Source organism: Schistocerca piceifrons, chromosome 2 (assembly GCF_021461385.2).
Source record: "Schistocerca piceifrons isolate TAMUIC-IGC-003096 chromosome 2, iqSchPice1.1, whole genome shotgun sequence".
Classification (NCBI taxonomy): Eukaryota; Metazoa; Arthropoda; class Insecta; order Orthoptera; family Acrididae; genus Schistocerca; species Schistocerca piceifrons.
In genome coordinates this window covers 712,712,156-712,739,977 of record NC_060139.1, presented here as the reverse complement: position 1 = coordinate 712,739,977, position 27,822 = coordinate 712,712,156, and the positions used below count along the sequence as shown (strand labels likewise).

At 39.3% G+C, this 27,822-nt stretch overlaps 1 protein-coding gene across 1 annotated transcript in view; it reads right to left on the bottom strand.

Moving 5' to 3' along the window:
* Positions 1–27,822, bottom strand: part of LOC124775790 — a 125,486-nt gene that overhangs the window by 62,775 nt on the left and 34,889 nt on the right. The window contains exon 4 of the mRNA XM_047250620.1: positions 9,768–9,876. Coding sequence (XP_047106576.1) covers positions 9,768–9,876 — 109 coding nt within the window. The remainder of the gene's footprint in view (positions 1–9,767; positions 9,877–27,822) is intronic.

The following is a 27,822-nucleotide window of genomic DNA, read 5'->3' as shown; positions in this document are numbered from 1 at the left end:
TGCAACAGCCTGATTGACTTAGACATTGCAAATGATGTGATGAATGCAACAACAGACTTAAAAATGGTGATGACAGACTTCCTTAAGAAGATGATGCACGCTAAAGTGATTGTATGCACTATTCCATACAGACATGACATAACAGAATAAAATGACAAAATTGCCCTAACGAACAGCTACATAATGAGCACTGTGTCACGCTATAACCATGCTACTGCAGTGGACATAAATGTCTTCCTCAGATGAAGTGACTACACAAAACATGGGCTTCACTTAGTGTTTAAAGGAAAAGATAAACTTTGCAAAAATTTACAGTATGCATTGTTGGGATGGTCCAACAGACCAGCATTAATAACAGTCAAGCCTAACCTACCCTCTGCAGAAAAACATCTAAGAAGAACTGATGAGTCTATAAAAGCAACACAACCAGAAGTAGACAGAGAGTCATCAGCAGGTATATTGCTACCTAGGACAGCACAGGAAGCATCAACAGAATCAAACAACTCAAACAACACTACTTCTTCATTGACCCTCTCCTATGCAGAAGTGGTTTCTGCACAGAAGCGTGATGTTGAAGAAGTACCATCAAGAGGAGCAACAGAACCACTACCACAAAAGAAACCAGAAAGGAAATAAAAGTGGAGTTTTCTGCAATTACTGCAGCAACAGCAACAGCAGCAACGATTCCAACATCTCAGTCAACAACTTTAACAGCTTCAGCATCAGTAGAAGTTCCAGAAACAGTAGTAGCACCAGCATCGATACTATCAGCACTAATGACTCCAACAGCAGAGGTAATAGCAACAGCAGTGCCACCAAGAACAGCAGCTACAGTTAGTGTCAACTTAAGGCCAAGTTCGTCTGTAACAAAAAAAGAAGGATTTTTTTCTGTCTCCCCCTAAAAAGGATCAATGTGACAAATTCAGTTAAGGAGCAGTCTCACACAATGCTATACATAAATCTAGACAATCAATTGTAACTGATGAAACAATAGCAGAATCTCCTCATGGAAATGTATTGACTAATATAAATCATCATTCTGTCCCAAACATCTATTTTCATAATGTGAAGGGATTTAAGAATAAGCTAAATGAGTTAGAACTTTTAACAAGCATCAACAGTGAAATATCAGCTGCCCAAATACTATGTGTGTCTGAACACTTTATGAAGTCCCTTGAAATAGAATCAGTTGTGTTGCCACAACTCAGAGTAGTGCACCATTTTCCAATGAAAAACTTCAGAGGTGGAGGAAGCTGCATATTTGTAAAAGACAGTGTTGCAGCTACTCCACTGGACATATGCAACTCCTACTCTATTCAAAAAGAGATAGAATTGTGTGTGACTGAAATCAAAGATATTAATGTTCATGTAACATCTGTTTATAGATCTCCCTCATGCGGCTTGCACTCCTTTTAAAGACATTTTGCACCAGTATTAGAAAAAGTGATGAAAGGAAAACCATTAAGGGTGATAATCTGATGTGATTTTAACATCCATTTCCTCACAGAAGGTGGTGATCAGTCTAACTTTAAAAAGTTTGTGAACTGTTGGTTCCTTGATATGAAGGGTACAACCCTAATTAGGGTAACTAGTCAAACTGTAAGCGCTCTTGATCAAGTGGTTAGCAACATGGATTGTTCTGTTAGATCTATAATCTGGGATTTTCTGGCCATATTGCATTGATTACACAGACAGTCTTTCTGGAATGTAAACATCAATGACAATACAATCCAAAAGTTTCCGTCAAAGCAATGTACTCCATTTTCTGTCCCACTTGCAGAGAGAAAACTGGGAGACCGTACACCCCTCTCAAACAGTAGATGAAAAGTTTGAAACTTTTCTAAACATTTTCTGTTACTATTTCAACTGCCACTTCCCTTTCAAGACAAAAACCATATGTAACAATAGAGCATCCTCCAACTGGATCACAATAGGTATCATAACATCAGCAAAGAGAAAGAGAGAGCTTTTCTCCTTTAGCAAGACTAGCCTTGGTAACATTGAACAATTCAAGAAATACTTCCCCTGAATACAAAAGAATATTTAGGAATGTGGTGAATGCTGCTAAAAAAACTACAAGATGACTTCCTCCTGAAGTCTCTGTACAATAAAAGCAAATGGATATGAGAAATAATCAGTGCAAAAATAGGTAGAAATAGGAAAAGTGTAAATAACATAAAACTTAAAGTAAATTCAACATTAATTACTGACAAGAGGAAGTAGCTCAGGAATTTAACTAATACCTTATTGAAGCCATGGAAAAACTAACAGAGATCTAAAAAGTAATTGCCTCCCTCAGTCAGTCCTCAATTTCTTATCAGCTGCATCAGGAGCAGAGATAGAAAACATAACCAGTAGTAAAATAAGGAAAATATCATCACCAGGAGGAGACATGATCCCCTGCTTCCTTCTTCGCAAATGCTGTAAACTTGTTAGTAAACCACTGTCTCACATAATACATGCTACATTTTCTGGTGCATTATTTCCAAGAAAACCTAAATTGGCAAAAATTAATACCCATACATAAGATGGACCTAAAGAAGATCCTGGCGAATGACATCCAGTTGCAGTGCTCTCAGTATTCAGGAAAATATTTGAGTATGTAGTGGCTGCCAGACTACACTCACACACTGGACTCACATTCGGAAGGATGACGGTTCAATCCCATGTCTGGCCATCCTAATTTAGGTTTTTCACAATTTCCCTAAACCATTCCAGGAAAATGCCAGGATGGTTCCTTCAAAAGGGCATGGCCGACTTCCTTCCTGGTCCTTGCCTAATGCAATGAGACTGATGACCTGGCTGTCTGGTCTCCCCGCCCAAACAACCAACCAAACTCATTTCTTAGAAAAATAACATTCTCTCTCCTGCTCAGCATAGTTTCCAAGAAAATAAAACAACTATTGATGCAATACATAAATTCTCAAGAAATATCCAGGTTTATGACGTGGTGAACCATGACATACTTTTGTAAAAGTTAGATTGATGTCTGACAAGGGCAACTGCTTGTGGCTGGATCAGTAGTTATTTTAAAGACTGAGCACAGTACATTCATATAAATATAGTAGATCATCCAGGTGTCCTAAATGTGGTGCACTCATTTACACAAATCTTAAAACATGGTGTGCCACAGACTCAATTTTAGGCCCTTCATTATTTCTTCTTTATCTAAATGGCCTCCCCTCCACCCTACCCACTAGTAACAGATTTTTGTTCACCGACAATCCTAATATCCTTGTTGTTGTTGTTGTTGTTGTGGTCTTCAATCCTGAGACTGGTTTGATGCAGCTCTCCATGCTACTCTATCCTATGCAAGCTTCTTCATCTCCCAGTACCAATTGCAACCTACATCCTTCTGAATCTGCTTAGTGTATTCATCTCTTGGTCTCCCTATACGATTTTTACCCTCCACGCTGCCCTGCAATACTAAACTTGTGATCACTTGATGCCTCAAAAGATGTCCTAGCAACCGATCCCTTCTTCTAGTCAAGTTGAGCCACAAACTTCTCTTCTCCCCAATCCTATTCAATACTTCCTCATTAGTTATGTGATCTACCCATCTAATCTTCAGCATTCTTCTGTAGCACCACATTTTGAAAGCTTCTATTCTCTTCTTGTCCAAACTATTTATTGTCCATGTTTCACTTCCATACATGGCTACATTCCACACAAATACTTTCAGAAATGACTTCCTGACACTTAAATCTATACTCGATGTTAACAAATTTCTCTTCTTCAGAAAGGCTTTCCTTGCCATTGCCAGTCTACATTTTATATCCTCTCTACTTCGACCATCATGTTATTTTGCTCCTCAAATAGCAGAACTCCTTTACTACTTTAAGTGTCTCATTTCCTAATCTAATTCCCTCAGCATCACCCGACTTAATTTGACTACATTCCATTATCCTCGTTTTGCTTTTGTTGATGTTCATCTTATACCCTCCCTTCAAGACACTGTCCATTCCGTTCAACTGCTCTTCCGAGAACTTTGCTGTCTCTGACAGAATTACAATGTCATCGGCGAACCTCAAGGTTTTTATTTCTTCTCCATGGATTTTAATACCTACTCCGAATTTTTCTTTTGTTCCCTTTACTGCTTGCTCAATATACAGATTGAATAACATCAGGGAGAGACTACAACCCTGTCTCACTCCCTTCCCAACCACTGCTTCCCCTTGATATCCCTCGACTCTTACAACTGCCATCTGGTTTTTGTACAAATTGTAAATAGCTTTTCGCTCGCTGTATTTTACCCCTGCCACCTTCAGAATTTGAAAGAGAGTATTCCAGTCAACATTGTCAAAAGCTTTCTCTAAGTCTACAAATGCTAGGAACGTAGGTTTGCCTTTCCTTAATCTAGCTTCTAAGATAAGTCGTAGGGGCAGTATTGCCTCACGTTTTCCAATATTTCTATGGAATCCAAACTGATCTTCCCCGAGGTTGGCGTCTAATAGTTTTTCCATTCATCTGTAAGGAACTCGTGTTAGTATTTTGCAGCCGTGACATATTAAACTGAAAGTTCGGTAATTTTCACATCTGTCAACACCTGCTTTCTTTGGGATTGGAATTATTATATTATTCTTGAAGTCTGAGGGTATTTCGCCTGTCTCATACAACCTGCTCACCACATGGTAGAGTTTTGTCAGGACTGGCTCTCCCAAGGCTGTCAGTAGTTCTAATGGAATGTTGTCTACTCACGGGGCCTTGTTTCGACTCAGGTCTTTCAGTGCTCTGTCAAACTCTTCACGCAGTATCGTATCTCCCATTTCATCTTCATCTACATCCTTTTCCATTTCTATAATACTGTCCTCAAGTACATCACCATTGTGTAGACCCTCTATATACTCCTTCCACCTTTCTGATTTCCCTTCTTTGCTTAGAACTGGGTTTCCATATGAGTTCTTGATATTCATGCAAGTGGCTCTCTTTTCTCCAAAGGTCTCTTTAATTTTCCTGTAGGCAGTATCTATCTTACCCTTAGTGAGATAAGCCTCTACATCCTTACATTTGTCCTCTAGCCATCCCTGCTTAGCCATTTTGCACTTCCTGTCAATCTCATTTTTGAGAAGTTTGTATTCCTTTTTGCCTGCTTCATTTACTGCATTTTTATATTTTCTCCTTTCATCAGTTAAATTCAATATATCTTCTGTTACCCAAGGATTTCTACTAGCCCTCGTCTTTTTACCTACTTGATCCTCTACTGCCTTCACCACTTCATCCCTCAAAGCTACCCATTCTTCTTCTACTGTATTTCTTTCCCCCATTCTTGTCTATTGTTCCCTTATGTTCTCCCTGAAACTCTGTACAACCTTTGGTTCTTTCAGTTTATGCAGGTCCCATCTCCTTAAATTCCCACCTTTTTGCAGTTTCTTCAGTTTTAATCTACAGTTCATAACCAATAGATTGTGGTCAGAATCCGCATCTGCCCCTGGAAACGCCTTACAATTTATAAACCTGATTCCTAAATCTCTGTCTTACCATTATATAATCTATGTGAAACCTGTCAGTATCTCCAGGCTTCTTCCATGTATACAATCTTCTTTTATGATTCTTGAACCAAGTGTTAACTATGATTAGGTTGTGCTATGTGCAAAATTCTACCAGGCAGCTTCCTCTTTCGTTTCTTACCCCCAATCCATATTCACCTACTACGTTTCCTTCTCTCCCTTTTTGTACTGACGAATTCCAGTCACCCATGACTATTAAATTTTCATCTCCCTTCACTATCTGAATAATTTCTTTTATTTCATCATACATTTTTTCAATTGTTTCGTCATCTACAGAGCTAGTTGGCATATAAACATGTACTACTGTGGTAGGCGTGGGCTTCGTATCTATCTTGGCCACAATAATGCGTTCACTATGCTGTTTGTATTAGCTTACCCACATTCCTATTTTCCTATTCATTATTAAACCTACTCCTGCATTACCCCTATTTGATTTTGTGTTTATAACCCTGTAGTCACCTGACCAGAAGTCTTGTTCCTCCTGCCACCGAACTTCACTAGTTCCCACTATATCTAACTTTAACCTATCCATATCCCTTTTTAAATTTTCTAACCTACCTGCCCGATTAAGGGATCTGACATTCCATGCTCTGATCCGTAAAACGCCAGTTTTCTTTCTCCTGATAATGACATCCTCTCGAGTAGTCCCCACCCGGAGATCCGAATGGGGGACTATTTTACCTCCGGAATATTTTACGCAAGAGGATGCCATCATCATTTAACCATACAGTAAAGCTGCATGCCCTTGGGAAAAATTGCAGCCATAGTTCCCCCTTGCTTTCAGCCCTTCGCAGTACCAGCACAGCAAGGCCGTTTTGGTTAGTGTTACAAGGCCAGATCAGTCAATCATCCAGACTGTTGCCCCTGCAACTACTGAAAAGGCTGCTGCCCCTCTTCAGGAACCACACATCTGTCTGGCCTCTCAACAGATACCCCTCTGTTGTAGTGGCACCTACGGTACAGCTATCTGTATTGCTGAGGCACGCAAGCCTCCCCACCAACGGCAAGGTCCGTGGTTCATGGGGGGCTAATATCCTTATCTCAGCTGAATCTCACCAGTCAGCGATCAACAGAAATTTAGCTCAAATAGACTAATGGCTAGCATGAAACAGAGTGCTCATCAATACAAAAAAAGACAATGTGCCTAGCCTTTAATACCATTCAAAACAGAACTCCCCATGTTCCAACAGTAACATTAAGTGACAGCAATACTGAATTTGCCAGTGAGACAAAATTCTTAGGGATCCACATCATGGACACACTTACATGGAATAACCACATTGTTGTGATTAGTTACGGGCTAAGCAAAGTCTGTTTTATGCTCCACTCAGTGAGGGATGAGCTAAATACCTGCACATTGACTTGCATGTCTCAAGCTCTTTTCCATTCAGTACTAAATTATGGAATTATTTTTTGGGGTCATAGTGCCAAGTCAGTGAAATTATTCAAACTGCAAAACAAAAACAAAAAAAAAGCAGTTAGAACAGTCCTGTACAAGCATCAAAGACAACCATGTAAACCATCTTTGAAAAATTAAACAAACAGCCTCTTCCTAGTCAATACATTTTAGGACAACTCTGCTTTATTAAACAAAGCATCAGTGGTCTAGACTGGAACCTGGATAATCACCACCATGATACAAAGTCGAAGAGTTTGTTAAGGTTAGTTCCCCATTCAACTAAACTGTTTAGTGGCAGTAATAAGTGTATAGGAATCAAACTTTATAACCATCTTCCTGAAGAAATAGAAATTATTCAGAAACCAACTAAATTTAAAAAAAAAACATTAAGGGCACTGTTGACAAAGCATTGCTTCTGCAGTGTACACACACACACACACACACACACACACACACACACACACACACACACACACACTTCTGAGTACTGAATGATCGAGTAAGAATATATGTGTAATATATATTTTGTGTTATGTATACTATATGTAACAATGTTGTATGTACATGTGTTTTTCATCATCTGCTTGACTTGTCCCATATCATGCTGTACATTTCTGTACATTGAATGACTGAGTGGATTAATAAAGATACAATACTATACAATGCATTCTCCATCGACATACGTTTCACCACAACTACATCCCTGTCCATCAACAGCTGCATGGAAATGATTATGAGAATCGTTTTAAGTTTTGCACATGGACATTAAGACTGGATACACCAGATGAATCATGTATCTTGTTTAGTGATGAAGCCACATTTACCAATAATGAGCAGGTAAACCACCAAAACATGCACTATTGGTCTGTTGACAATCCCTATTGGCTTCTGGAACATCAGCATCTACAGAGTGTAAATGTGTGGTGTGGGATACTGAACCATCAGTGCATAGGCCTGTTTTTCATAGTTGTAATACAGAATGTGGACAATTATTGCAGTCTCCTAATAGATCATCTTCCATGGATGCTAGAAGACATTCCTCTGCTGACGAGGAGGAACCTGTGGTACCAACATGATGACTGTCCGTCCCACTGAGCAGAAAGTACTACAGCATGACTTCATGAATCATTTCCAAATCATTGAACTGGATGCAGAGGACCTGTACCTTGGCCAGCCATTCCCTGGATTTGAAGCCTGCTGACTTTTTCTTATGGGGAAAGCTGGAAGACACTGTCTACAAGACCATAGCAGCTACACGAGATGATATGCAGTGATGTATTACTGGAACCTTCTTGGACATCTCCACTGAAATGCTAGCATGTTTGCAGCTGTCATTTGATACCAGAGGTGGTGGTGGGGTCTTTTTGAACACAACCCGTGATAGTTTCTTGTTACTGGTCATTCTTGTAACTGGTCAGAATCTGCATAAGTGGGGTATGCACTTGTGTTTTTCTGTAGTGTGTGATACCACAGTTATTGTACAAGTGTCAGTGTGGGAACTTTTCAGAATATGACATCTTGTAAATGACTTGCACTAGAATCCTGTAACAAACACTGACACTTTAATTTACCCTACTTTTAGTTAGCTTATATCAATAGGCATTGTCACATATAAAAATGTGTATGTTTGAACAAAAAATACACTTTCTAAGTATTATTACACTCTGTTGATTGGCTAATAATATGAGCTCTTGACTACAAATCCATTGTGTGAAAACTGCACATCAATAGCACATTCCATATACATATGATGAGCAGGCAACAATGTCCTCACAATTTCTAAATCACATGTATGGGGAAAATGTTTTGCCCTACTGACAAGAAAACCTGTGCTGCCACTGGTTGACCCCAAGATGTTTACCATTCTAATATATAAGCAAGAACTAAATGAAACTAGGATAATCTGGATATAGCTTGTCTTTTACAGTAAAACTCATCTGTTGGGTTTTGTTCTCATTCAGCTGGAATCCATTTACTCTGAACCAAATAGATGCTTAAGTGATTGTATTTGTTGAAGAGAAGTTGCGTTGTCTGTGTATACTGCTGTATAGGATCTAATTAATGGTGACATCTTGTTAATAACTATTCAGAAGAGGAAAGGACCTGTAACAGATCCCTGTAGTATATGTACCTTAACTTGTACTACACAATTCCTGTTGATAACAAGGAGCACAAGTTCAGATGGGACAAGAATGGTGGGGCTGAGCCCCATCAAAGAATCCTTCCTGGCATGTACTTTATGCAATGAAACCACAGAAAACTAAATGAAAATGGCTGGACAGGAATTTAAACCACGCCCTTCCCAAATGTGGAGCCAGTGTCTTAATCATCATGCCAACTTGCTCAGATGTGTACATTAAAGAAGTAGTGATGCCATTATCCTCTGTAACTAATGATAAGCCACAAAAAAGTTTCACAGCTATTCAGTTCATGGCAGCATACAAATGGATCACATTAACATTGAAATCATACAAAATTAATATCTAATGACAATGAACAAGCATTAATTTCATGATTTTAATGAATTCTCATTTTGATTAAAAAATACAACCAGGAAAAGAACAACAAGGAAAAAAGATTTACTATAATTTACAATGTAAAATGTATTCAAATAATTAACTTTAAATATTGTTTTTATTTAAATTATCCTGTGTCTAGGACATAAAGCAGAATCAGTATGTGTGACATGAGAATTAATTTTCCATTGTAATGAACAGCACTGGTGAATTTCACATCATTTGTAACACACCCAAGAACAACTAATAAGAGATAAATAAAAATCAGAAACATTTGAGTCACTGGACACAGGTTCCATAACTTACTTAAATCACAAAAATATGACAAAAACTGAGAATACTTACTGTGGTTGCCAGTATTATTCCCACACAGGACTGGAATGATGCTGTTTCTGTTCTGACCACTGACTGTGAACTGATCCACAGTACATGTCCCATTTCTAGGTGCTTCTAACTACAACACAAAGTGAAATATTGTACTGCAAAAACTAGTAACTTGCTTTATTCATCTCTGTAATTGTGGTATTCCATTATTTCTTCTCCTTTTGGAGTTGAATATTATTTTAAGATTTTAATATAATAAATAGTAAGTTATTTTACAGAAGAACTTCAGATACATAGAGCTGTTTGTGAAAACTGCAGCTGGTTGACGAACTTTTGCTTACAAGGTGGATGCATGGGACTGATGTCTCTAAATTGGGCAGTGGGAAAATATTTTAGGAGCAGACTATTTGAAGTCATAAATCACTTCATTAGTATAACAAATCAGACCAATTCACAGCATATCCACCACCATGCTGCTAACAGAAGTCAACAGCTATTCCTCATTCTATGCTTGCCGTACCTAATTCTGTAGTGACTTCAGTTCATAGGTATGGATCCAAAGGGTAGGCATAGGGGTTCATGATACTCCTCCCCCCCCCCCCCCCCAATAAGTAAGTAAATGCATTTTACCAACCACTGATATAAACAAATTATTATGACTTTATTGAAACATTTCATGAATTTTACTACCATTAAAATCCTAGGCACCTGCAGCATGTTGAACTGTGGGTGTGATTGTGAGTTACATATGAGGTGAGAATGGGGGCAGAGGGGGGGGGGCAAGGGGGAGGGGGGGCGAGTGCAGTAAAAGAAAGTGACAGTAACTCCACCCAGAACTGAACACTGGATCCACACCAGTCAATTGCTCCCAGCGCTGACAATAAGGGAATAATTGTTGGGTTTACAGTCAAGTCTCTGTGTCTAACAGCAAAAGTAATTTAGCAAGTGCCCATGTTAACATCGATAGGTATGCTGATGAAGAAAAAAGCAAACAATTCATCAGGACTTCTAATGATGGCAAAAATGTCACTTGCTGAAATATAATTCTTGTTGGACATTCTGGTCATTTTGATACCAAGAGGACATTACAACTAAACAAATGTGGAACTTTCTTATCCTGCTGAATATAGTTAGAAAAATAGAGACTTAGAAAACATGATTTTTTTTGCTGGAATCCTGCTTGTAGTAGCCATAGTTGTGCTTAGTGGATGCTTCTGATATCACATTTGTTGTAGAAACTCTGCTTCCAATAGTAATTAACTAGTTGTGCTTAATGATATTTCTGGTATCACATTAGGTGCTATCTGAGACTATAAACATTTGCAGAAATTTATCCAGAGGGGGCAACACACTAAATTTTCATTTTTTATATAAGTGAAGTGGTCAGTTCTTGATATGTCCACAAGAACTACATTTCAAAGGTGCCATGAAACATTACTATATCCAAGAAAACTTATGGTTATCCACTCTCTTCTAGAAGTGTATGAGATTTCTACAACGAATAAAAACTCTGTACTCCAGATTCCCACTCTCATGGATGCCTATGAAACATAATTACATACAACTGTCAGATTTAGAGTATGGAATAGCTATCAGAGTGTGAAATATGAGTTTTCCTGCAGCATAACTATCATACACAGAGAAGGTTAACACACTGTAGTTACAGAATATCGCAAACTATTTGTGAAATACATCCTTTATCAATGTGTCATACACCACATAGTCACAACAGTAAGCAACAATAATCACAGAACTCATATATGCATTAATATGATGATTATGTTGCACAAGGTACAAAAATGGTTGTGGTGTTTTGGTTTCTATACATTCTTCTGTAAGCCATTATGTTTAACACATATCTGGCCACTTATCACACCTATGCATTTAAAAAAGATATATTGTTTTTTAATTGATATTTTCATTATTTTTGGTGAAGCAAATTGTTATTAATTTTTCATTTACCACTGATACAAAAATTCTGTTTTCTTCTCAAATTAACATAGTTACAGAACAGAATTAGAATGGTTGTAGCTCTAGAGAGCAGAAATTTAAATGGTTAAAAACACATTGACCATAAAAAGAATTATCCACTTCTTTTGTCAATACAGTGAACACTAAAATATAAACAAATTAATTCTGTTAAATGAAAGGGAATAAAAACAACCATAAGGGCCATTGTGCTGAATGAAGAACTAAGAATTTTCTGTGTATACTGCTCTTCTAAGTGGTCATATTGCAACATTTCTGAAAAATCTAGCAAAAATTATCACTGAAATTTAAAATAAAAAGTGTAATCTGTGAAGTCTACAACAAAGACACAGATGTTGTTGTTGTTGTGGTCTTCAGTCCTGAGACTGATTTGATGCAGCTCTCCATGCTACTCTATCCTGTGCAAGCTTTTTCATCTCCCAGTACCTACTGCAACCTACATCCTTCTGAATCTGCTTAGTGTATTCCTCTCTTGGTCTCCCTCTACGATTTTTACCCTCCACGCTGCCCTCCAATACTAAATTGGTGATCCCTTGATGCCTCAGAACATGTCCTACCAACCGATCCCTTCTTCTGGTCAAGTTGTGCCACAAACTTCTCTTCTCCCCAATCCTATTCAATACTTCCTCATTAGTTATGTGATCCACCCATCTAATCTTCAGCATTCTTCTGTAGCACCACATTTCGAAAGCTTCTATTCTCTTCTTGTCCAAACTATTTATCGTCCATGTTTCACTTCACAGATAAAGAATCAAAACAAAAACAAGAATTAAAAGAAACCTTATCACAGTGTGATATTAAAATAGTAATAAATTCAACTACAAGAGGGGCTGATCGAAGCCAGACCATCACTGACAACAATCAACAATACCGAAAAAGTGAATGTGAAACAAAGCTCTGCAAACAGTGACTTCTGATCATCACAGGTTAATGTGCTATATCAACAAAAATAGGAGCTCTAAAACAAAAACAGAGAAACAAAAAAGAGAAGACAGGATTATGAATATCCAGAAAATGAACATTTTTAAAATAACTCTAAAGAGATAAGGTTGAACTGAAACAACGCAAGCACACGACACAAATGAGAAGTATGATGCATTTCTTTATACTCTACTGCACCATTTTCATGAAGTCTTCCCCAAATGATCTGTCAGAAAAAGTTGGGTCACTGTATGCAATGAATTGCCAAAGAAATAACCAAACTCCAGACTAGACTGGAGGATCTCAAACAAACACGGAATATAGAGACACATAAACAACACTGAAAAAAGGAAAGGCAATTAATAAGAAAAGCAATAGTCATTTCAATAAAACGGCCATAACAAATTCAAATCATAAAAGTAAAATGACATGGAACATAATGAACACTGAAAAATATAATAAAAAAAGTGTACATAACAGAAATATGATTAACTCTATGAAAATTGACAGTACCACAGTTACAAATGAAACAAAAATTTTTAATATACTCAACAAAAAAATTCTTAGATGCTACCCAAAATTTAAGATGTGAAAGAAATCATCAGGGACTGGAGGATCCTAGAACATTTGGGCAGCCACACCGTCGTTGTTTGTGGAACCATTAAGATAACAGGAACTCATAAAAACGGTTCAGAAATTGAAACCCAAGAAGTCTGCAGGAGAAGATTAAATATCAAATTATTTAATAAAGCATGGCATGTGAATGAAGAAACAAGTGAATGACTTTTGCATGCAATAAACTGTTCATTAGGAGAAGATGTACTCAAAAAATTAAAAATAAGTGAAGTAGTAACAATATACAAGAAACGTGACAAACATGACCCAAATAATGTCAAACCAGTATCTTTAATATCTGGTTTCCCAAAAATACACAGTAGATGAATTACATTGCTAGAGAAACGTAGTATGGTATGCTGATTCCAACAAATGTGGTTTCCAAAAACGGAAAACTACACAAAGAGCCATCTTGAGCCTGATAGAATCTGCTATAGATCTATTAAAATTCAGCTTTTGACACAATCACCCTTACAGCAACAACTGAAAAAATTGTGTACATGGATATGAGGTGCAGTGGTTAAAACCGCAGAAAACAGTATGTGACTGGGACTCTTGATGCAGATCTGAAATGAGGTCTATTAAACATTTTACACTTCAAGGGTCTGTACTTCATTCAGTATTAAAGTTGGTTAGAAAGAACAAAAAATATAGTATGCTGATGACATGACACTAATATTAAAAAGAATTTGTAAACACTGAAAGACACATGTTTATTTGAACAAAAAATATAGTTCAGGTATTGGTACAGAATGACTGTGGGTTTTTATCTCCTTATACTTTGGAGGTAAGAGAACTGACATCAGCTATAAGAAACACACTAACTTTATTGATGAATAAATTGTGTACATGAGAACACAAGTGTACTAGTACAGACTAAAATTAAAAGATCTTAGTGTTCATCACCACAGAGGGTTGGCAGACTATCGATAGTCACCACATCACCACATAGTCCCCTGTCCCACCACCACCCTGGCAGTGCAGAGCTTGAGGAGGACACTCAGTACCAGTGTTAGGTCCTGTAGGGTGGAGCGCTGGTCGGGTGGCATCAGAAGAGACAGTTGGCAATATTTCATAGCCAGCCATGTCATGGCAGCTCCCCAAGGGAGACAACTAGCACGTGTCTACTCGCTCATCGCAAATTTGTGTACACCAGTACCATGTCCTCACACCCTGGTGCAAGTGTTCATACATAGTGATGTGGCACACTGTGAATGTGTAGTGCTGTGTGACAACAACAATTATGCATCTCTTCAACCACCATACCCTTGTCCGCATAGATTCCTTAGCCATGGGAATGTTCATAAGCAGCAAAGAGTAAGGACTCAGTCTGGCGTACCTGGTTGGTGGTAAAGGTCATGCAGAAATGGAAGTGCATCGACAGAATCTGCTGTGATCCCCGAAAGAGGTATGGCCTCAACCTATCTTGTCACCCAATCAGCGGCTGGAAGGAAATATCTCAATTCATTGGAAGGGGTTAGGGGGCCCATAATGTTGAGGTGCACATGATGGAAGCACCTCTTTGGTATTTTGAATATGGCTTACTCTGTTAGTGTGGCATGCATGCACATGTCCAAGAGTGGCAGTCATTCTTGATGCCAGGCCAAACAAAACACTCTGTGTTGTAGCCATGATGCCTGGGTGCACGAAAACATGGATAGCCTAGAAAACCATCTGTTGTAGAGGAGCCAAGTAAAGGCAGTGGAGGTTATCAGTCGAAATGTCTCACAGTATTGTATGAAAGGAACCAGGAAGACACCAGAGCACCAAGGTCAATGCTGAGTTAGAATCTTGTTGCAGGTTTGGAATTTCAGTATTGTCCACTTGCAGGTGAGCTAGTTGATCCATGTTGAAAGTAATGGAGTTCACTAGTGACAAGTAGTCAGCTACCACATTGTCCACCTCCCAGATCTCTGTCAAATATCAGTAGTACTATTGCTAATAGGGCCCAAGTATCAAAATCTCCATGGGGGAGGTCCTGCGTGGGGTTGCAAATAGTGTCCACAAGAGGCTTATGGTCAATAACAATCATGACCTCATGTTCTTCAATGTTCTTGTGGAAGTATTGCACAACTTTGTGAACTCCGAGAAGTTCATGGTGAAATACTGACCATCTGCATTGAGGAGCAGTGAGTTTCCACAAGAACCTGAGGGGTTGTGTAATATAGCCAATGTGTTGTTGTAGGAGTACACCAACCAACATGTGACTCGTATCTGCTGTGATGGAGATATGTATGTCAAGCAGCAGATGCATGAGCATGACGTCGTTCGGAAGCACAGTCTTAACTGCGATGGACACTGGATCATTTCATCCAATCACAGTATCTTACATGCCCCAGATGATTCTTTTCTTGAACAAAGAGGGACGTGAAGAGAGGTGGCATTAGGCCAGTGTCTCCGAAAAAAGTTCACCATTCCCAGAAACTGGCAAAAATTACAGTAGTTTGTAGGTAATCGGAGGTCATGGGTAAGCGTGATGCAATTAGACATCAGACAGGAAATGTCAGCATTGATAGTGTGACCAAGGAGGATAGCACTCATGTGGCTCGATTGTGACTTTTCATATTTAATTGCCACACCATTATTGGTGACTCCAGTTGTAACTTGAGCTACGAGTTTTACATGTTCCTCAGTTGAGGGGGAATAGAGTAGGATATTGCCAAAGTAGCTGTAACAATAAGGTAAGTTAAACAAAGCAGAGTCAAGGAACCTTTGCCAAGTTTGAGCTATGTTCTTGAGATGATAAGGCACAAAGTAGTACTGGAATAAGCCAAATGGTGTAGTTATGCTGTTTTAGGAATGTCATATTTGCACATAGGGATCTGATGGCATGCCTTGTGACAATCTATAACATAAACACTCACAATCTATTAAGTAGTTGGACAAAGTCTTAAATGTGGGGAATGGGATAATTCTCCATGGTGGCACAGGCACTGAGTTTCCGACAATCACCACACAACAGGAATGAACCATCCTTCTTTGGGATGAGATGTATGGGGAAAGACCAGTTAGTCTCTGTAGGGCATACAGTGCTCACATTTAAAGTTTCATTCACAGCTGCTTTTGCTTGGCACAGTTTCTTAGGAGTGAGGCCCTCTAGTGCACAGGAGAACCCTCTGTAGTTGTTGTCCTACGGGAAGTACTGTTCATAATCACACCTAGGTGTACCTTAGCTTGTGGACGTGGAGACCTCGATGAGGGCAAGGCTTCTGTGGCGGGCATAAATCAGCCACAAACTGATGAGGTGGCTGACAGTGCACCAGTTTGTCCAATGCGTTGTTGATGAGCTGTTTAAATTCTGAATTGTGTGTCTGCTGGGTATCGATTCTGGAGTGTTGGGTAGTAAGCCCGAGCAGAGTGAGCAATCAAGAGAGAGGCTAGTGGTGGATCACTTTTCACCAAAGAAGAGGGGGTCTAAGGCTGAAGGAGCCTGCTATACATGTATCCATCAATGGTGTACCAATTATGCTGAACGTAGGTCTGGAGAGAGGACAAAATTCCTAAGAAAGTCAATCATGAGGACTGGGCTGCCCATATCAGCTACACAAAAAGTGCAGGGAAACTGTAAATCCAGCATAAGTTGAATCTGAAATTCAACTGTGTCATAGACATTGACATGGGAACTACTGGTGGTGTGAAGGATGAGTTTTGCCAGAATATGCACAGGGACACAAGAGGGACAAATGTCCCTGGAATCAGTCCCAATGTCTATGAGGAAATGAAACTTATTAGTGTAATCTTAGACGTAAAATCTTCGGCTAGGAAAGACCATAATGTCTGATGGCTGTTGAGGGTAAATTGTGCCATGCACAGGGAAGCTGACAGTTTCTTGCCACGTCATTGAAGGTGACGTGAGACCAACAGGGTGGGGAGTTAGGCAATTGTTGTCCACATCATCTCTTGTGCTTTGCTGGAGATGTGCCATGTGATTGGGTCAGGGATGGCCAGACAACATCAGCAGAGGTGGAACTAGCACAGTTAGCACTAGTTACCAGCCACCAGGTGCAACAGGGTGTTCTGTTGAGTTGTGTGAGTTCTCACACAACCTCTGCCAGCAGAGGGCATCACTGTTGCCAACCTTTTCATCAGGCAAAAGGCTTGTGGCTGAAAGTAGCTACCAGTGACAGATGATTCTATGTCTGATCTAACAGCCAGAGTTTATCCTGTAAAGAGTCCACTGAGTGTGAGAGCAGCTGAAGTTTAGATGATGTGATAAGTGAGCAAGACATAATGTCCAAAGGGCAATGTGTGCCATGACCTTGGGGCCGATCTATACCTGGAGGTGTCACCACAGCTGTGAAGAGCTATCTGTTGCTGAGCTGCTTTTCGTTGGATGATATGATGAACTGCCTGTCAGTGGGATGCAATAACTATTCAGTGATAATCAGCTTCACAGTAGCATACTTGGTTTGTGCAGAAGAGCTCAAAATCAAGTCACTAATGAGGTCAGTATGGTCATGAAGATCACTGACCAACCGTATGAATTGAGTATCATCATTTACCATATTAGCCACCAGGGCAAGCCACATGTTCGGATTTTCTATCTGGGGCTGTGGTAACTTGGAGAATCTGCCTGTTGGGACATGCTGCATAGAAGTTGGTTAGTGCAGTGTATCACGGAAAAGCAGTAGCAATGTAGCTTGCTGTGATGGTATCTACAGCAGTGGGCATGACGTCATGCGAAGAAGGAGGTCGCTGAGGTGTGTTGACTGAGGCCCTCATGGGCAAGCCAGTGAAGCCTTCGCGAAATGTGCTACACAGCACAGCATGTGTGGAAGTGAAACTGACTGATGCAGATGGGACAACCATAGGGGAGGTGCAGTCACAGTTAGGTTAGGAACATGTGAGCTGATATCAAAAGACTGTACATGAGCACACAAAACTGGTACTTGCACCATTGACTGCATCTGTCCTTCACAATTGACATCCAGTGTGTAGGCAGGGAGTGTGCACTCAAATGTATTCCAAGATAATTGATCCATTGTCTACATAGGCTTGGCACTGAATCCTGGTAAGTAGTTAGTTGTGTACGAAAAAGCATCCAGGATCACCATAGTAGATATTGATCACTATACTCTTTGGAGGTAAGAGAAGATATCAAATTATAAGAAACAATGTGAAGATTACTGTCTAAATAAACTGCATACATGACAGAAGAAGTGTACATAATAACAGTGTAGCAAAGACTAAAGTCAGGAGATTTTAGCTTTCAATATCTTAGTGGCTTAGTGGACTATCGATAGTCACAGCAGCTGAAACAGTCACCAACTCTGAAAACACCAATGTTCCCCTTATTTATGAATATAAAATTGAGACATCACATAGATGTATTCATAGATGAAAAAAGACTGGGAACTGCCTTTGACAATAAGCTGCAATTGAGGTAACTTATAAACAATATCTGGTGTAAATTTTTTTTATTTATTTTTTTTTTTTTATTTATTGTTCCGTGGGATCAAATTAAGGAGAAGTCTCCATGGTCATGGAACGAGTCAATACATGAAATTATAACACGATATTAGAAACAGATAAAATGAAATAAAAAAATATTCAGGTGACAAGTCGTAAGTTTAAATAAAGAAAATCAACAATGTAACATTGGAATTCGCTTAATTTTTTAGCTCTTCCAGGAGCTCCTCGACAGAATAGAAGGAGTGAGCCATGAGGAAACTCTTCAGTTTGGACTTAAAAGCGTTTGGGCTACTGCTAAGATTTTTGAGTTCTTGTGGCAGCTTATTGAAAATGGATGCAGCAGAATAGTGCACTCCTTTCTGCACAAGAGTCAAGGAAGTGCATTCCACATGCAGATTTGATTTCTGCCTAGTATTAACTGAGTGAAAGCTGCTAACTCTTGGGAATAAGTTAATATTGCTAACAACAAATGACATTAAAGAAAATATTTAATGTGAGAGCAATGTCAGAATTCCCAGACTATTGAATAGGGGTCTACAAGAGGTTCTCGAACTTACACCACATATAGCTCGAACAGCCCGTTTTTGAGCCAAAAATACCCTTTCTGAATCAGAAGAATTACCCCAAAAAATAATAGCATACAACATAAGCGTATGAAAATATGCGAAGTAGACTACTTTTCATGTTGAAATGTCACTTATTTCAGATACTGTTCTAATGGTAAATAAAGCAGCATTTAGTTTCTGAACAAGATCTTGGACATGGGCTTTCCACAACAGCTTACTATCTATCCAAACACCTAGGAACTTGAACTGTTCCATCTCGCTTATAATATGCCCATTAAGCACTTTAATATTAATTATGAAACAGTTTGCACATTATGCCATAAACAGTGTACCATGCTTGTTTGGAACCATACTTGCAGTATGAAATTACTGTTTGAGCAATAGCACAAAAAAAACTTTGTATTGCCAAAAAGTTTATTCGGACCATCCTGAATAAATAAATGTAAATGTCACGTGACTAGGGCCTCCCGTTGGGTAGACTGTTCACTGGGTGCAAGTCTTTCGATTTGACGCCACTTCGGCGAATTGCATGTCGACGGGGGTGAGATGATGATGATTAGGGCAACACAACACCCAGTCCCTGAGCGGAGAAAATCTCCGACCCAGCCAGGAATCAAACCCGGGCCGTTAGGATTGACATTCTGTCGTGCTGACCACTCAGCTACCGGGGGCGGACATTCTGGATTAAAAAAAGACTTATACTGAACTGCCTTTCACAGTCTAAAAATACTGATATTTCCATCCATGTACATATGCAGAACCATAATTTCATTAATCAAAGGCAATACAAAAAATGTAAATGTTAATTTAGATTAAACAAGAAATAAAGGCCAACTAGAAAGTATACCACACGGACTGAGAACTGCTGAAGGAGATCCTAGATACTCAGGTGCACATCTGTAAAGTGTCTTCCTAAGAGTCTACAGGACAGTATGCATGAAAAGATATTCCAGAAACTTTGGATTATTTGATCGAAAAGAATCTTTTAGTGTAGAGAAGTATGTGTAATAAATGAGGATTACTGGTACCTTGTGGCCTCTTAGGTTATCCACATAAATAATTGCATGTAGCTTTAGAATATACAAAATTAGCTTTTTATTCTTCATAAATGCAAGCAAGAATATTTAATTAAAAAAATTCAAACTTACACCACTGAACATAAATGATCACAGCAAAGATAACAAAAATAAGCAAGTCAGAGAGTTCACTAGTCTATCTTGATATTCTCATGATGCTCAAATACAGCAAAAAATGTATCACTAGCACACAACCCCCTCCCCCCCCTCTCACACACCCACCCCCCATCCTGCTCAGTGCAGAGAAGCTGGAAAGCCATAATACTTTTTGATTTGTTATCCGGCTCTTGTGTAGGTCAGATGTTGTAGTGTCAGCATTGCTGTTGGCTGTGGTGCCCATAAGCCATGTGGCAGAATTTGCAGAGTCTGGACTGGTCGTGGTGTGAAGTTTTGGCTAGGTATCCAGGACTGCTGAGGGTAAAAACCATGCCAGTTTGACATGTTTGATGGATACTTTCAAGGGTGTGCTATTCTATAGGATGTCCATGGCGTGAACCCCTCTGCTCAAAGCTAGGGAAGGCCCAGTGTATGGTGGCTATAGTGGCAATCTGACTGAGTACATTTGCAGCATCATATGTGAACAGCAGCGCAGGTCTTTGTGCACAAACATCTGTTCATTGCCATAGTGGGAAGTTGGCAGGTAGCTGACGTGCAGATGTTGATGCCATCATGTTTTAATTGCTCCACTAACTGTGAAAGTTCCCCCATGACAAGTAGTGGTGCTGCCACTAAGTAGTCCACTGGAATGTGTAAAGGCTCACTGTAAGTCATTTCTGCCACAGATGCACCAATATCAAATTTGTACATTGTTCAGAAGCCTAAGAGGGCTGAGGGAAGTCCCACTGTCCACTTTTCTTGGTGATGCATTAATGGTACCTTTAAGGTACTGTGCCGCCATTCTACCATACCACTATTAGAGGTTGAGAGGTTGTAGCTAGTTGTGTGGTGTCACTGAAAGCTGCAGAGTTTGGCTAGTTCCTGGGATAGGGTTGATTCAAATTGGTTCCTTTGTCAGATGCAATGTGGAGAAGGTATCTAAAATTTGTAATTCATGTAAACATAACAATTTTTGCCGTAGTGTTGGCTGAGATGTCAGTGATCGGCATTGCCTATGCTTGCAGTGTACATCTGTCTACAGTGATGAACAATTATGTGTATCCATCGGAAGGTGGAAGAGGACGGACCTGGTCAACATGAAAGTGAGCAAATCTAGCTGGTGCATCTTGGAAGTTACCCACATCAGCAAGCTTTTGATCTCTCACTTTACTTTGTTGGCATGGGCGATATGAACATACACAAATGAATGCTCTTTCTTAATGGAAGGTGACAAAAAATGGTTGTAAGCAATCTGACAGTAGCATTGGCTGCCAGATGAGATAAGCCATTGATGCTATTGAAATTTGTCTTCTGAAACTTCTGTCACATGTAAGGATATGGTTTTTTCCAGGAGATGTCACACCACAGTTTCACCTTAAAGTTGAGGACAGGAATCTTGTAGAGATGTAACCCTGTAGTAGAGTCGTTCAACAACTGTTGTAACTATGGTTCTATGGACTGCTCTTCGGCGACTTCTCTGTAGTCTATAATCTCTGCCACTCCACAAACACAAGAGATGTAGTCAGCCACCAAATTTTCAGCACCTTTTATATGTTGCATAAGTGGTTTATGAGACCAACATGCTGAAGCTGCCCAAGTGAGCGCTTGCCGTGTACGTTCTTTGGGTCGAGCACACTGTCCAATTTCACCTGCTTCTTTGAACCATGACGTCCTCTCTAATGTCATGAGTTTACATTGTGAAGGATATAAGTAGCCTATTGTTAAATGTTAACTGTCGACGTCTTAGTAACTAGGTCTAATGTTATCTACGGTGTTTGTACACTATGCTGATTATCCCAAAACAATGAATTATTGAGGAATTTATGTGCATGATTTTTCGATTTTTAGGTGCCTTTGGAATGACCTTACGAGGGAACGGTCCAGTCCAACACGTGGAAACATGCCCTGAAAATTTTTATATAGGAAGAATACACCGAAAGAAAGACCATGTCAAAATATTTGCTGCTAAGATGCATTGCAAGCATTAAAAAAAAAAAATCTTGAAAATTGCCAAATTCGTACCTCATCAGGTGGCTGAAGATTTTTACAACCTTATCAAAGCTGTATCGGACGGCGCATGCACAAACTGTCAGGTGCGTATCCCTGGTTGATGACACATCAGTAAACAGATAACTAACTCAGTGTGATCGTAATTTGTAAAGTCAATTTCAGTTTTCATAGATAGTTTCTTTGAAATAATACACATAGGCACAAAGGAATAATAATCCGCAGTTGCTGTTCACTCAAATTTGTAACTCATTTAACATTCATAATAATAATTACCAGTTGCTTTTGCAATAGCGGCACTCTTAACAGAGATAAAACTGAATTAATATTCATCGTGTTTAATACTTAATATTATGCAATGTGCAAACCTGGTCTCGCTCCATAAATCAGACAGTAAACTGTATAAATGGAAGAAAGATGAGGTAAGAAATAGTGTCCAAACGAAACTCGCAAAACTGTGAAAGAAAAGCTATCCAAATGATTTACAGCACTGGGTGGCCACGAAGTCCTATTACCCCCACTAATAACCACTATAAATCCCTAAACTTGAATACCGTACATAATGTGAACAACTTTTCTTTAGAGGAGTTTTCTTCAGAAGCGAGCCATGTAGAGCTACTTGTGAGAAACAATGCACCTTTACTGATGGAGATCTACCGACCAACCGATTCGGCTCAAATTTGTGTACAACCTAAAACGAAGGAATCTGATACATTTTGGGTCAACATCCCCGCGTTTATGAGAAAATCACCCCTAAAGGTTATGACGAGCAATCGACTCAAAACTGGGGGTTCGATACATAATTGTAAATAGAGCAATTTTCTTCATCAGGTATGGGGTCCGAAAACGCATACTTTTCCAGAAATCGAGGTAAGAAACTTTTACAACTGCCACTTCTGTACCCACATGGTAAACGCTTTTCGTCGACAGTACCGATAGAGCAACGGCCAAGGTAACTGGCTGGGAATCGGAGAACCCGGGTTCCAATCTCGAAGAAACTTTATTTCCGGGCTTGAGATTTGCTGTGTGCTTCTGGAAACCCAGCGGGATTGCACAACCGCACAGATGCAATAACTATTCACAGCATAATTCATAACCAACTTTCAGCACCGATTTTTCAGGCGATGATATCGTATGCGTGGTGCGCATCAAAATTAATTCCCGAAAAAGACATATTTTAAAATGTAAAGCAAGTTTGTTTTCCGCCGACTCTTCGGAATGAACAGTGTAGTTGTCGAAATATTGCATTCATTAGATGTTCTTGGTGCCGTGAGTATATTTGCTTCGAATGTTTATATGACAAGTACCATCCATCTAGCTGTTCGAAGAAAAGTGAGGACACGTAACAGTGACTGGAAGAACCATTGGAAAGTGACCTGGAGTAACATTTTAGTTGTTTACTATCCCAAGAGGTTTGAGAAATTTATTTGCCTGCCTTATTATTATCATTCCTTATTGATTTACTTATCTTATTAACCCTCCGATCCCTATCATTTGAGATATGGAAAAATACAAACGAAAAGAATAACATCCGCTAGGGTTCTCCGATTCCCAGCGAGATACCTTAACCGTTGCGCTGTCAGCGAAAAGCGTTTACCATGTGGGTACAGATACGGCAGTTGTAAAAGTTTCTTTCCTCGATTTCTGGAAAAGTATGAGTTTGTGGACCCCATACCTGACGATGAAAATTGCTCTATTTACAATTATCTGTCGATCCCTCCAATTTTGAGTCGATTGCTCGTCATAACCTTTAGGGGTGATTTTCTCAAAATTGCGGGGGTGTTGACCCAAAATATCTTAGATTAGTTCGTTTTAGGTTTTACACAAGCGACCTGCCAAATCTGAGCCGAATCGGTTGACCGTGTCTCAGGCCTTCCCCTTGTGAGCCCTCTAAATCGCAACAGAGTCGAGCATTGGTGATTTCAAGTCTTCTTCGACCTGATTAAGCAGATTTAGGAAATCATAAAATAACGAAGTTCAAATCGAGTAAAAGTGTAGAGGAGATGCCATTAAGTCGTAGCTTACATGAAGACAAAGCTTGCTGTTTGCCCATAATGTGTTGTGTCTAATGCCGATCAGTAAGGTTTTATGAAAGAAATGCAAGCAAACTGCACTTTATCATTTTGAGCAAAAAAAGACCGCGAGTCTATTGTGGAATCAGTTACTGCCATGACACATTCATGTACAACAATGTCAGTGACAAATATGAGTGGATTGCAGTTTCTACGGCTACTTAATGGCTCAAATGGCTCTGAGCACTATGGGACTTAACAGCTTTGGTCATCAGTCCCCTAGAACTTAGAACTACTTAAACCTAACTAACCTAAGGACATCACACAACACCCAGTCATCACGACTACTTAATGGTAAAAATCTTATAATCGACGTATCAAAATCTGAAAAAATAATCTTTAACATTTCATTCGAATTGGTTTCTCACCAGCTGCACAAATTAATTCATTGCTTTTGCTGGACTCTTGGGCTGGATTTAACGATACCTCTGTCTGTCAAAAGGGCGATGAAAAGACTGCTGATATCATTGAGATTCCACCTGAAAAACCACTGTGAATCTCGATAAAGAAGTTTATCGAGTGTGTAAAGTATTTTTAAGGAAATTGTCAGACAATGTAATTTCCAATAGCTCCGCGTCATTTGAGGTTTATCAGGACAACAGTATTCTTAAATTTCAGTCATTTGTACATCAGTAGTTTGCACTGGCGCATTTTAGAAATTGCTTTAAGTATGCTCAGTATGCTGTACAATACGCAGAGCAAACGGCCAGGATCCTTCCTTACTTTACCACACTTCTGTCTAAATAAAATTAACGATTATTGTGACTTGTCTGAAAGCATTAATTTTTCTTTCGGTGGGCGTGTCTGGTGTAAGGAAAACGTTTGTTTTCGTCATTTAAAAGACACTTCGCTTTATTGTAACGACTACGGGGCTATCGTTTCAATGTTAGGCCTACTTAAATATACATTAGTCAAAAATTATAATAAGAAATGTGCTACAGGAACTGTTATATAATCAAATATGTGTAAAATACATCTCGTTTCAACAAATAAAGTCATGATTGATCGAAGTCATCTATAAGGTAACACGAAACACCATATTGATTTATTTTCCTCTGCTGGTCAGGTCTGTAAGGATTACATATGCAACAATTTAGCTGTTGATACGACGTGCCTGTTATTCAAAACATTAATAATACGTGACTTTTTTGTATAGTTTAACTACTTCGCTACGGTGTTTTTGTCACGGTCGATCGCCTGCTAGGCAGGAATGACTGTACAACCCAGTCATAAGCGGTGCTTCATGTGACAAAGATGAGAATCTTCAATAAATTTTAAAAATTAATTGCAGTGCGTCTTAGCAGCTAAAATTTCGAAAATGCTCTTCTTTCTTGTATTCTTCATGTATAAAAATTTCAGGGTGGGTTTCGTCACATCAAATTGAACATTTCCCTTGTTAGCTTTACTATCCTTTTTGTAGTTTGCGCCCACCCAAAACAGCCTAATTCCCGCAGTTGTTCAGTTAATTTCATTTCTTTTTATTACCTTACAGAAATTCTTTGCGTGACTTTCTTTTTTTAAGTTCGTTTTCAGTAATGGTCTAACCTGTGATCGCCATCTTGAAGAATGTAATCGGCCTGTTATTAAATGTTACCTGTGGTAGTTTTAGTAGCTCAAGCAAACCATGCTTTTTGGTCGCTATATGACTTCGTGTGCCAAAGCAGACGAATGGAATCAGACGTTGCTCTATTCCCCCATTTTTGAATGCCAAAGTAATGGGTTTGTGATCTGTAGAGGCAGTCACTGATCGAACTACTTTTTGAGGTTGGAAGTACGTGACTGTCTCATAGATTGCTAACAGGTCTCGATCATATGCATTCCACTTCTGTTGGGCTGGCTGCAACGTTTTAGAGAAATGTTGCTGCGAGCGCTGGTCTACTTCTTCGTGGAGTGCTGCTTCAACTGCTTGCTGACTTGTCTTGCATCGGCCACTGTACCAGGTATGCGTGAGATGCCAGGTGGATGAGTAACACTGCTCATGTAGAGGTAGCGGAATGCTACGTCCGTTTTCGGTGTCTACTGAACAAGTTTGCGTCCAGTGGCGTCATGACCTGCAAGTGCATCCTTTAGCGGTGCCACTGGCCAAAACAGTATGGCCTAGGATGGTGACTTGAGGTTTCCCTGTGACGCATTTGTTTTCATTAAATACCATTCCATGGTCAGACAGCCTTTGAACACCCCATCGACAAAACGTTCCCGTATCTGAGCGACATTTTAGAGGCCAAAAAACCTGAGTAAAAATTCAAATAAAACAAATGGCATGGTCACCGCATTCTTCGTCATGTCAGTAGTCGCTATGGGTATATGGCTAGATGATAATTGCCACAGGGCCTCTAAGAGCCATCTTTCATGTGGCTAAGGTCGTACAAGGGAAGGCTGCTATGCTGGGATCACAAATTTATTTAAAACGTTGTACAGATTTAACAGGCCATTAAAACAACATAATGTGCGAGTAGTAAGGTGCACACCTCTAGCTAGTCTGAGAAAAACGCAAGAGAAGTTTTACATGTCTATTATGTGTCTTATGTATCTTTGCATAATGCTGGACATACGGATTCATGGTGGTCATGTGGTTTTTTCATCACTGGTCATACATGGTTTGCATCCAAACAATCGGAAGAAAGAGAACTTTTTAAAAATGCCAGCGATGTGTGTTTTCCCTTAGAAACTCTGAACATTCCCTGTAAAAGTGGGGAAACTGCATTCATTCGATGTAGTAGATGCCATTTCAATTTATGTTTTCCATGTCTGTATGACAAATACCATCCTGCAACATGTGATGTCGAGAGCACATCTAACAAGTAATTGTACGTTACTCTCATGATCTGACACATCGTGATGTACTATATTACTGAATAACGTCATTTGCATCATTATTTATTGAGGCTTGACTTGGGCTTTCCAAGCCTGTCCCTTTTCCTTGAAAATTTAATTAAAAGTAGAGTCAATAATTAAATAACATCTGAAATTCACTACAACTTCATGATAATGCACGTGTTTTTTTCATTATATTACCTCTCAAATGTCATATAAATTAAATAATGTGACCACTGATGAAAAAAATATAGATTAAAAAATAAGTGTTGACAGGATCTGAGCTGCCGTCTCACCAACAACCCTCTTGCTTAGTGCAAACGCTAACCACATGACCACATTGACTTCTTACAGCCAACACCGTGACACAGCTACATCAGCTTCATAACAGACATGTAAAACTTCTCTTGCGATTTTCTCAGAATTGCCAGAGTAGTGCACCTTACTACGAAGGTTGTCCATAAATTAAGGTCTCCAAAGCTTTTTCACACAGTAAATAACATTTTAT